The sequence below is a fragment of the Drosophila obscura genome, unplaced genomic scaffold (genome assembly GCF_018151105.1).
Source record: "Drosophila obscura isolate BZ-5 IFL unplaced genomic scaffold, ASM1815110v1 contig_200, whole genome shotgun sequence".
NCBI lineage: Eukaryota > Metazoa > Arthropoda > Insecta > Diptera > Drosophilidae > Drosophila > Drosophila obscura.
The window spans coordinates 5,989,566-6,000,335 of NW_024542791.1; the positions used below are offsets into that span (position 1 = coordinate 5,989,566).

A 10,770-nucleotide genomic window follows, 5' to 3' on the forward strand; every position below is an offset into this window, starting at 1 on the left:
CTTTTGTATACCTTATTTCCTTTAATTGATGTTAAATTTGTTGTTCCAAGCTCCATTGAAACATTAATAATGATTTTGTCCTAAGGTGGAAAAATGCAATTTTATGTAATTTACATTACATTTACATGTATTTAAAATTAATTCACTAGAACTCGAATACGCGGGTCGGGCAGCTCTATGAGCGTATTTTCTCTCCAGAGTCATCAGTAGTCCGATCCGTGGCAGGTGCCGGGCTCTCTGGCTGGCCTTCGTCACTAGTGAATACTTTGTACAAGTTTTCGGGTTTCACCAGACCGTGGGAGTCTGCATAGCGCAGGAGATCACAGATGATGGGCGATTCCACGACCAGGATATACTGGCACGTCTTTGGCTCCAGCAAGTACATTGACACGGCGGTTCCACTGGTGGTCACGGGCGTGCACGTTAGCTTGACATCCACCTCCCGCGGCTGGCTGGTGCGATCACAATGTGTTCCCTTCACATAATGGTGCCAAATGGATGACGTGAAGCCAGTGCGGCGTGCTCCCTTTTCAGGATTGGCGATGGCCCACTGGCGGTGTGACTCCTCCGAGAAGTAGCCAAGGAACAGCTCAACTTCACTATTCTTATCCTTGTGGAACTGGCGCACATGCTTTCCATAGCAGAATTCATAGCGCCACCAACCGTTGCCCTGTAGAAAAGATAATCTTGAGTAAAATGGATTGCCTTCGGGGGTAATTTCTTACCCCAGTTAGACAGTTTGCGCCAGATATAAACTGCCTGATGGGCGTAAGCTCATCGATGGGGGCTGGCTGTGTTCGAAGAGCAGCCCCCGCTTTGGCAAGCAATAGCTGTTGGTATTCCTTCTCGGAATCCAGTCCACCCTTGTTCATCAGCTCCATTATGATTTTGTCGACATCTCCGCTGTGTTTGAGTGTTACTACTTCCCCCTCCTTTGGCCACGCCTTGGCAACGGGCTTATTTTCGGCGTCGTTTGAGAGAATCAGATCGGACTCACTTTCGGCCCATTCGCTTAGCTCTGAGCGCAGCATGCTCAATGGCTTATGCGGCTCTGTTTCCGAATTGAAGCACTTGATGGTGGTCTCCTTGGTCTCCTCCGCATGGAAGCCAGGAATGACGCACAATGCAGAGGTGAGTATAATCGCCTCATAGTTGCAGGAGGAGGTCTCTTTGAAGGAGTAAATATCGTCCTTGCCATGGGGATAGCACACATAGCGAACCATTGTGGTGCGTGGAGCGTCGATAATATCGCACATGGTTCCGTCGCTGAACTCCATTTCGAAATACGGATAGCGCGTATTGTCAATCTTGATAGTCTTGTACTTGTGCTTGCCCCCATCCTTCTGTTCCGCCTCCCAGGTCTTTGACAGCAGCTCCGTCTTCTCCTCGCTCCATTTGCCCAGGTAGTACTCCTGGAACTTGACGTTCTTGCCCTCGCGCTCCTCGTGATACTGCCGCACATGATGGCCATGGCAAATCTCGTAGGACCAATAGGCTTCGATGCGGTACGAACAGGTTTGGCCAGAGAAAGTCGGCTTCAGTAAACTGATTGGAGCTGCAAGAAGCGTACATTTGCAGGAAATACATTTGTAGAATGAATATCCCCACTTACACAACTCTGGCTTGTCGGACTTCTCTTCCTCCTTGGGCTTCTCCAGGGCGGGTATCAGACACTCGTATTTCTCTTTGTCCGTCGTAATGAAAGATGTCAGTTCGTTGCCCAAATCCTTCATAAACATACAACAAATATTAGCCATATGCTTCGGCTGCATATCATTCATTCCATAGACTTACTGGTGCACCACTTATTAAATCTGGCACAGCCCAGTCAATTCTGTACAAGATGGAATCGTCGAAATCTTTGGCTTCGTGGGACGCCGCAGCGGACAGCAGGCCAAGCAGCAGCGCTGCTCTTATTGTATTTACTTGAACGCTCGTCATTTTTACTTTTCAAATGTTGCCCACTTGATTATTTTCATGCCAAATAGCAATAAATAGAAAATTGCTGAGCTACGTGTTGTTTTCTTCAAAAAAAATAATGAACAGCTGTTTTCCTAATAGAGGTGGAAGTCGATGCATCGATGTTTTTCAAGTTCCGCCGCATAACATCGATGATTCATCGAAGTTCTTATCTAAAACATCGATGTCTCCAAACATCGTCAAACATGTCAAACTTGACATGTTGGTTTATTTCAAATAAAAACGTTATTCGGAAAGAAAGAAAGACTGAAGGTTATGTTCAACATTTTTTTTTTGTATTTTCATTAACAAATATGGTGGGTTCCCTAACTCGTTTCCGCTGCCGCCGCTGTTTCTGTGCTCCCCCAGCCGGGCTCTTTCGTCTGCAAACGATCCAGTGGCATCTTTTCAATGGCGTCCAAAATGAATTTTACGGAATGCGCTGTGCGTGGCAGCCACTCCATGATGCGGGAAGTGGTTGACACCGGTGGCGGTGCATCGGCATCATCGACGAAATCCGCATCGCCGCCAGATAAGGAGCGAACACCACCCAAATAATCCGTATAATCGTAGTCGCTGGTGAGGGGATTTACTTTGGAGTAGTAAATGGCAGCAAATGTCGAATAGATAATCAGAAGGGCTGTGCCCACCTATTGGTTGGAGGATTAAAATAAGTAACTGGACGGACTCAGCTGACGATATATCAACTAACCTGAAAGACAGCCCAGAACTTGTAGGAGCCCTCCGTAATGACGAAATCGTAGTAGCCCTTTAGGGGATCACCCTTAATGTAACGACCCTCACCCACATCCGTGTCTGCCTTGTCCTCTGCAACCGCGTCACGTCTCTGGCGAAGTCCGCGCACGGAACTCACATCAGCCTTCTCCCCCTTCTCACCCTTCTGAGGCTCTGGCTTCACTGTTGTTGTTGATGATGACATCGCCTCTTTCTCCTCCCCCTTGTCCTCCTCAGAGTTATCCGCAGGCGGAGTCGTACTCGAAGTGGATGTTGGCTTTCTCGTTGTGGTGCTCTTCTTGTTTTGATTCTTTTTATCTCCCTCGATGCGCGGTGGCTTCTTGGAATTAACTCTCATTTTTTGCTGTTGCTGCTGACGCAGGCGATCCTTTTCGGCCTGTTTTTCCGCCTGTTCCTTGCGGAATTTCTCGGTGCTCTTTTGATGACGCTCAGCCATGGAATTCCAGGCGCTCATTAGTGCCTGGTAGAGATCCCACAGTTGCTTTAGGCTCTTGAGAACGGTCACAAAAGTGGATTCTTCCTGAACGGCAACCATCGCGTTATTATGTGTGGGTTGCGGCGGGGGGGCCTGCTTGGCTAGCGCTGTCTCCGCCTGTGGACGACGCTGGAAGCCCATGGGGTAGTCGTACACTTCATCGTAGGCAGGGTAAGGGGCGCTGCAGGTAATAATCGTTAGGACTGACTCTGGCATTATAAAATAAAGGTTTGTTTTACCGATTCGGCGGGGCTTGGAGCTTCCTGTTTTTTGCATCAGCAGCAGGATGCGTGGCCACTGGCGATGGCTTCCAGGGCGCGTAAAAGCCATCATAGGGACGAGCCTGAGCCGCTCTGCCCTCAGATGAGCCATCGCCATCTCCATAGAAATTCTCGCCCGACTGCTGTTGCTCCTCCTGCTGATATGGATAATGTCCAGGCCCATAATCCTCAGCTGCATCATAATAGGGATCCTGTTCGTCGGAGTCTTCTCTGCTCTGGGGCGGACCAAATGAATCCTGACGCTGTGCAACAATGGGATCGGGATCCATGCTTTCTGCATTCACCACCACCGCCCGCTGCTCCTCATAGAAGTCCTTACTCTGCCTGGCTGGAGTCTGTGTGGGATCACTCGAATTGCTGGCCTCCCTGGCTATGCGCTCCACTGTGGCAGTTTCTTCTTTCGTATCGTTTCCAGTTGCCGCTTGAAAATGGCTCCACATGCGATTCAGAATTAACACGTCAGCACCACCGGACTGTGCACGTTCAGCCTCAATTAAAGCCACCACCGTTAGGGTCGACACGAACAGCAGCACGGTGAGCAAGAGCAACCATATGGACGACAGACGCCGCTGCGGCTGCTTCTGCGACATATCTTCGTAGGCTGCCATTATCCGTATTGTATTCTTTCTATTCTAATCTGAGGTTTATATTATTCCGGAATCCTTGATTTGGATTTTGAGGCGCGGCACGGCCAGTCGGCTTGCAGTTCAGTCTTCAACTAAACGAAGAATCTTCAATGATGATCCAGAAAAACCCCGTACCATCGATGGCCCCAGCGATGGTGCTAATACAAGGGAAATGTATCAACATTTACTACGAGTATCTAGAACATCTTCGCTGGGGCCTTAAGTCTTCAGCTCGTTGAAAGGTGCTAATCCGTGTGCCGCGTGCATCGTCGTTATTGGGGCAGTGCTCCAGTTTCGATTTAACGGTTCATTCGCCATCGAGTGCCACACCAATTAACATGTCCCCAAGTCATACTGGATGTCTTTGGTCCATTCCCATTCATTTTGATGCATAATCCCCGACTTTGTTGTTGACCAGAAATTCGTTTTTTTTCGCGGTGAAAGTGTGCAATACTCGGTAGGATTCTATGCTACACAGAAGATGGGAGAGCAGAGCCCAAAGCGGAGGAATTTAGTAAGTCGTAATTGGTCGTAGTAGATCTTGGTCTGTCGCCCAATGTCGTGGTGCATGCACCGTCTGACGTGTGGCACGCGCAACTCACGATTCAAATAGTTGACATATTTACAAACAGAATTTGAGTATACATAAACTCGTCTATCTAATAATTGACAGTGTATATTTCAAGACGAGCGTGTGTCATTCATTAAAGGCTAAGAAAGAAATTCATTTCCTCTTGATTGTGTCTTTGGCTACCACAAAGGTGGCTGGTCTGAGGCATTGGGGGAGGTATTATTGATACGGGCTTATAGATCAAACGTTTTTTGTATTATAAGTAGCCCCTGAAGAAGTGGGTCGACTTAAATATTTAACATAACATTACTATTTAGGGGATAGGAAACACATAGTTTGGTCTGCTGGCGAATCCATCACTGGCGAATCCAGTGACTTCAATTGCTGCCGATGCTGCTCTTGTATATTAGGTGATCTCATCTCGGCTTGCAACAGCAACAGATGATTCCGCTGCAGATGAAGGGTCAAGGTGAGGCGATTAGGGTTCAAGGTGAACAACAGTAACAGATGATTTTGGAAGTAAAGGATGAAAGGTGAAGCCTAATCCCAGAGATTTGCAGATGTGTCAAAACAGATGGAAGAGAAACGTTGATGAGGGAATTCGGCAAGTGGAAAATCGTTTCAAAGGTCGGCTAAAAGATCTTATCCAGCTAAACAGCTAAACCGAAATTCGCTACTCCTTGCTATAATGGCACCCCAAGATTTGTCTGGTATACACATACATATGTATGTATGTTTGTACTTGAAAATTTGATGTGTGACGAACCCAGCAAAGCTTTTATTGTAGAATTTGCTAATTCAATTCTGATGTTTTTTTCTAGATTGTACTGAATTTCTAATGCGTCATTTGTTTACAGCAGAAAACGCACCGCGACAAACTAGTTTCGTTACCCCCAAAATTGTTTATATGTTTCTCAAGATATCGCACTGGTTCTCCTCTAAAAAAGCTCCATCACCTTTTTATTTGTTGTTTTGTTTGAAGCCTACAAAGTGGTGATGGTAGCGTGTTCTTGATTTCTCTTTGTCACGAGCGCTTAGGCTGTAAGGACCTAACCTGATGTGCATCCGTTACAAGATGGACATTTTGATAATGTGAAGATGTTTACCTAAATAAATTTAATAATTAAGTAAAAATGTATATGTATAAACGTAAAAATGGATACATACATATATGTATAAGAGCTTTGGTAATAGCGACGTTTCGTCGTTGCTTGGACACGCACCCATCTCTACTTAAAAATAAAAATCTGACAGAGAAAAGCGATTTCTGGAAATAGTACGTGAATAATATAAAATTGTTTGAAACAAAGCGATGGATCATGAAATTCAAGTAGCTGAAATATACTGCTTGCTGTTATCATGATGATTAATATTCAACACATCATACATACTTATACATATGTATGTAACCACCTGATATGCCGCCTGTTTCATTGTTTACCACATACCAAATATAAACAGAAACAACGCAATAAAAAGCCGGCAAATTGTGCAAAGAGAGCGAGAGAATTCCATTAGAGTGGACCTGTCTCGAAAAAGTAAAATATATGTACATTGAGACTAAAGAAAAATCGTTAACCGATCGATCGTGTTCTTAACTTCACTTAATCCTACAAAAATTCATACATCAATTTTGTTTACTCTCTCACAACCACATGCAACGTACAGGCGGAAGAATTACATATATGGTAGGCATTAACACATATGTATGTATGTATACGCGTGTAAGTTATGAACTTTTATGGAAGGTCACGGGAATATTTCCGTTTTGAAAGCAATTTCTAAATATGTACATATAGATATGTATGTATATATGTACATGTGGCTTCGATGATAACTGAAAAGAAAGAAAACACTTGGTGTTACAATTGCATTGGCGGTCGTCGCTGATACTTGAAGATCGACGAGACGGCTGAGCTGAGTGCAAATGAGTTCAACTAAAAGGCTATAAATATGCACTCAAATCGTAAGAGGAACGGAAACCAACAACTGCAGCAAACAAATACATATTCGTCGACAAGGTGCTTTTTTTATAAGGTGAGACACTGTTGTTGGTTTGCACATAACTTTTTAGTTAATTACGTTTTTGTGTGTCTGTAAGAGACGGGGAAACCAAATATAAGGTGATGCCTCACCTTTAGTTAACACACCTTCTGCATACGTATGCATTCATAAATATGTACATGTGTGTATTAATATAAATACAAATACCACCTGAGAGAGCGTTGATTCCAAATGCTGGAAAGTTCTCGACAAACAAATCCAACACCTGAGAGGAGAGAGCCTAAGTTGTGTGGGTTTCTGGAAATTTCTCAATCAAAAATGCAATAAACTCAGTATTGTGTTTCTCTTTATTGTGTATGTAATATCTAAATCAAACTTCATAATGTGAAACTCACTATAGCTTATTAACTAGAAATTGTAAGTCTGAATTAAGTTTAGGAAATAGTTTAAGCTAAGGGTAATTTTTTTTGTTTGTGAAACTATAAGCAAATAAAATTATTATAATGTTCACAAAAAGTTTTTTTCCGTTGCTCCTCCTGCTTCATGGAAATTCAGTGTATTGTGCACTTCCAGTGGCTGTTCCGCTTCCTCTCCACTCCACCACTCTCTTTCTCTGCCCACAAACGCCACTGCGCTGCGCTGCTTGATTTTCAATTTCTTCTTGTTGCCTTTTCTTCTCGTTTGCCTTTTAGTAACTTAAATTCGATTATTTCTTCGTTTTCGACTCTCTTCAACTCTTTGCCTTTCTTTGATTCCGCGTTAGCGGCAGCCCTGCATCAGTTTTTGCAGGCCTTCTTAATGTTGTTGGTGTTTGTGTTCATGAGCTTGGTTAGGATTTTTCTGGAGTGACCGGAGGGGTCGAAGTGGTTGGTGTGCACGCTGGCCTCCTTCTTGGATCGCTGCTTACCGCCGTGGCCAGAGAAAATGTGCTTGTCATGGTCGAAGTTATAGTGCTCGTACTCATCAAAATGTGACTCGGACATGGTTGTTGGCGTTTTATTTAAATTTGACTAAAACGAGCTGCAATATAATGCGTTTGCTTGGTTTTTGCTTTTTCTTTCTTTGCTGTGGCCTTTTGGCTGCAACTATGGACGAATTTTTCACTTTTTTCCCCTTCGCTGCAGAACGTATTGAAATTTTCACTTCTATATCAGACCTTTATATACTCCAAGACAAGAGCTTTCAAAGCTGACAGGGAGAGAATGTGAACTGCTCTCACGTGGAGTGGCCAGACTGTCTGCTTCAAATGTGTTTTCGTGAGCTCAAAAAATCCATATATTTACTATAATTGAATAGGTTTGATTCAGAAAGTAGTCTACATTTAAGATCTCTTAAGATATCTGTCGTTTTTGGTGATACAAGGCATATTTTAGCTTTTCCAAGTCCTCAACATATTCACCAACTTTATGGCAGCACCATTTTACTCTCTTGCTCTCTTTTTCAACAACTGCGCAATTTAATTTTTGTTGTTATATTAACTTAACAAAGTGCGCGTAAACAAAAAAAATAAAAGCACACACAGCGCCAAACATATTTTCTTTGCCTTGTACATTTATTTAAATTATTTTAGAATTTTCTCATAATACACACGTTCTCAAACAACTGGAGGGGCAGGCAGGGAAGAACAGGCGGTTGTTATATAAACTTAACGCTTGCCACCCACCTTGGCCCGCCCTCACATGACCCCGAGGGTGGTGCATTCAAATTGCATCATCATCAGAATTGTTCCGTTACATTTGAAATACCATTTTTGACTTTGAAAGGGAAACGTGATCGTACGCACATATCTACATATAGAAGTGGGCTTGTCAGAACCCGATCCGCTGACCCAGTTCCCTCACACTTCAATCCATTTTTGTTTATTTTTGAAATAAAGCTTTTAATTGGTTTTGGTCTAATTGTTTTTGTATTAAAAACACTTGTTACGTACAACTCAGCTCCCTCCTTCGGTCTGATAAGATTGTACACACTGTCAACTATTGCTCTGGTTATGGTTCATTAGTCACTTGAGTTAGCCAGAGAGCCGGAAAGTTCCACCTGTTTCGAGAGAAACGACGCAATAGAACGGAATCGTTATCACATTCCTCGATAAGAAAGCATTCCCCTTACATTGTAATGGACTCTACATTGTAGAGTCACGAGCTTCCACAATATATGATCAATCGGTTTAACGACTTTCCAAATTCCAAAGGGTCTATCCTATTTGTCACTTTCTTTGGGGAGCAGAGTTTTCAGGCGCTTTTCGCTTGTTGGAGTGCCTTCAAGTGCGTGCTTGCGCGAACTTTTGGGTTCTCTTTGCTTCTTTTTGGCCGGCGGTAGAGTGTCTTCGATCATGGGGAGGTCGAAGTCATCCGGCATTTTGTTCTCAAATGAACTATCCACTGATTCGGACAGTTCCAGTTGTACAGCTTTCTCGGTGTGCACACGCTGCACATGCTCCTTCATCTTGTCGGATCGATGACTGCTAAAGCCGCACAGCTGGCATTTGTAGCGATTCAGCCCGTTCGCCGTGTGCTTGAGCGCGTGCCGCTTGAGATTCTTGCTCTGGCTAAACTTGCAGCCGCATATTTCGCAAATAAAGTCCCGCCCCTGCTTGTGCGTTTCTATGTGTAGCTTCAAGTTCTCCTTGCGGTTAGCCCGATGGTTACAGCCCGATACGGTGCAGGCGAAGAATTCGCCCGTGTGAAGCAGTTTGTGGGACTTGAGAGCCTTCATGTGGGTGGTGCTATAGCCGCACACATCGCAGAGCATTTGCTTCTCCGGATTGTGGACTAGAATGTGATTGCTGAGACCCTGCTTCCACTTGAAGCCCTTGCCACAGTGCGGACAGATGTGCGGCGTTTCCGTAGAGTGCTTGGGCTGGTGCACCAGCAGAGCAGCTCTGGTGGTAAAGTGAATGCCGCACTGTAGGCAAAAGAAGGGCTTGCGCAGATTTCCAGAGTGGCGGCGCAGATGACGGTCATACTCCCGCCAGTCCAGGAAGCCCACCTCGCACAGGGAACAGGTTAGATGCGAGGGTTCACAGCTGCTCATGTGCTCAATCATCTTCTGCACTTGGTAGCATTTGAAGTCGCAGCCAATACAATAGTTCACCTTGCTGCTGGATTTTACGGCACGGGGATTCTTCAGCTTCAAAGGCAGAGAAATTAAATAAATGAAAGAGCAACAACAAATCGCGTAGCATACCTTGAAGAAGCTCTGTTGATTCTCAAATAGATCTTCGGGTTTCTTTGTTGGCTCCAGGTTTACCTCAGCCTCTCCGGGTGTCAGAGCCTCGCATGTGTCTCTTGCCTCGTCCACGGGCTGCATCTGGTACAAGTTTAAGAGCTCTGTCACAGCCAATATTTTAGCCAGCTCCCGGAAATGTTCCTCATGCTCCTTCGAAACGGATACAATGTCCTCGTAGAAAAAGTCTGCAAAATGCAAATATTAATACTAAAAAATTATAAATCTTTGTAACAATAAGATATACATAATTGGCTAATATTTTGTAAGCATAACATTAGCATCCATAACTGCGCTGAGGCGACGCGACGATATAAGTGCCTTTATGTCGTGATATTCAGATGTTTTTCGCCACCACTCAATTTCAGCTTTGGGCGACGTTTGGCCATCCATTTCTTGAGCAATGCCCACAATAGGATTGGATTGAGATCCGGACTTACCTACAATTGTGTGCAGGCATTGGGTGCAGGCGAAATTGCGGATGGTTATCTTCAGGGGATTGTGTATGGAGAACTGCTGCTGCTTTTGGCCAATGAGCTGACTCTGGGCGGCCAGAACACAAAAGTGCACGCTCAGGCAACAATCCGCATCCGAACAGTCCGAGTCCAATTCTAGCAGCAAATCACAGAACTGGCCAGTGCGCCGCTGATTGTTGAGGTAATTGGATACTTTCGAGTGGAGCGGCTGGTGCAGAGTGGGCAGAGATTGAGTAGCTGGTGCCAGTAGCATTTTCTCATTCAATTAAGGTGTTTTTAGCAATAAAAATAAAATTTACAAGAACAGTTTTTTGTTTATATCGCAACAGCTGGCAGTGCAGTGTGACCAGGACGTGGGTTTGACAAAAATACCATGAGACGAGGAAAAATGCGACTA

The 10,770-nt window shown here is 44.5% G+C and overlaps 4 protein-coding genes across 6 annotated transcripts; all 4 read right to left on the reverse strand.

Moving 5' to 3' along the window:
* Window positions 1-81: 81 nt before the first annotated feature.
* LOC111073339 (endoplasmic reticulum lectin 1) lies at window positions 82-2,050 on the reverse strand. Its single transcript, XM_022365613.2, has 4 exons — window positions 1,795-2,050; window positions 1,613-1,727; window positions 726-1,555; window positions 82-670 (listed from the first exon to the last, which is right to left on the reverse strand). The coding sequence occupies exons 1-4, from the start codon at window positions 1,939-1,941 to the stop codon at window positions 176-178; spliced, it is 1,587 nt and encodes a 528-aa protein (XP_022221305.2). The 5' UTR covers window positions 1,942-2,050; the 3' UTR covers window positions 82-175.
* A 193-nt stretch (window positions 2,051-2,243) lies between these two features.
* Window positions 2,244-4,201, reverse strand: LOC111073356 (hepatoma-derived growth factor-related protein 2). The gene is made up of 3 exons (XM_022365635.2): window positions 3,430-4,201; window positions 2,672-3,371; window positions 2,244-2,609 (listed from the first exon to the last, which is right to left on the reverse strand). The coding sequence occupies exons 1-3, from the start codon at window positions 4,077-4,079 to the stop codon at window positions 2,286-2,288; spliced, it is 1,674 nt and encodes a 557-aa protein (XP_022221327.2). The 5' UTR covers window positions 4,080-4,201; the 3' UTR covers window positions 2,244-2,285.
* Window positions 4,202-7,001: 2,800 nt separating this feature from the next.
* LOC111073331 (nuclear protein 1) lies at window positions 7,002-7,799 on the reverse strand. Its single transcript, XM_022365605.2, has one exon. It carries the CDS (start codon window positions 7,653-7,655, stop codon window positions 7,449-7,451), a length of 207 nt encoding a protein of 68 aa, XP_022221297.1. The 5' UTR covers window positions 7,656-7,799; the 3' UTR covers window positions 7,002-7,448.
* LOC111073330 (zinc finger protein OZF) lies at window positions 7,651-10,710 on the reverse strand. 3 transcript variants are annotated; one of them, XR_002607692.2, is made up of 4 exons: window positions 10,338-10,710; window positions 9,859-10,085; window positions 8,782-9,801; window positions 7,651-8,709 (listed from the first exon to the last, which is right to left on the reverse strand). XR_002607692.2 is itself a non-coding variant. In XM_022365603.2 (3 exons), exons 1-3 carry the CDS (start codon window positions 10,624-10,626, stop codon window positions 8,872-8,874), a joined length of 1,446 nt encoding a protein of 481 aa, XP_022221295.2. In that variant the 5' UTR covers window positions 10,627-10,710; the 3' UTR covers window positions 7,651-8,871. The 3 variants fall into 3 exon arrangements, 2 of the variants coding, with proteins under 2 accessions (XP_022221295.2, XP_022221296.2); XM_022365603.2 differs by having other exon boundaries at window positions 7,651-9,801; XM_022365604.2 differs by lacking the exon at window positions 10,338-10,710 and adding an exon at window positions 10,145-10,268 and having other exon boundaries at window positions 7,651-9,801.
* Window positions 10,711-10,770: the final 60 nt, after the last annotated feature.

Bases quoted from the DNA above. Each gene is read 5' to 3' on its own strand.
- LOC111073339 (XM_022365613.2), bottom strand. From the start codon at position 1,941: ATGACGAGCGTTCAAGTAAATACAATAAGAGCAGCGCTGCTGCTTGGC. The intron at 1,728-1,794 runs GTAAGTCTATGG...ATGTTTATGAAG, and splicing joins ATTTAATAAGTGGTGCACCA to GATTTGGGCAACGAACTGAC. The intron at 1,556-1,612 runs GTAAGTGGGGAT...CGCTTCTTGCAG, and splicing joins GTCCGACAAGCCAGAGTTGT to CTCCAATCAGTTTACTGAAG.
- LOC111073356 (XM_022365635.2), bottom strand. From the start codon at position 4,079: ATGGCAGCCTACGAAGATATGTCGCAGAAGCAGCCGCAGCGGCGTCTG. The intron at 3,372-3,429 runs GTAAAACAAACC...TATTACCTGCAG, and splicing joins CTCCAAGCCCCGCCGAATCG to CGCCCCTTACCCTGCCTACG. The intron at 2,610-2,671 runs GTTAGTTGATAT...TCCAACCAATAG, and splicing joins AGTTCTGGGCTGTCTTTCAG to GTGGGCACAGCCCTTCTGAT.
- LOC111073331 (XM_022365605.2), bottom strand. From the start codon at position 7,655: ATGTCCGAGTCACATTTTGATGAGTACGAGCACTATAACTTCGACCAT.
- LOC111073330 (XM_022365603.2), bottom strand. From the start codon at position 10,626: ATGCTACTGGCACCAGCTACTCAATCTCTGCCCACTCTGCACCAGCCG. The intron at 10,086-10,337 runs GTAAGTCCGGAT...TGCATTTTGCAG, and splicing joins ATGCCTGCACACAATTGTAG to ACTTTTTCTACGAGGACATT. The intron at 9,802-9,858 runs GTATGCTACGCG...CTGCCTTTGAAG, and splicing joins ATCAACAGAGCTTCTTCAAG to CTGAAGAATCCCCGTGCCGT.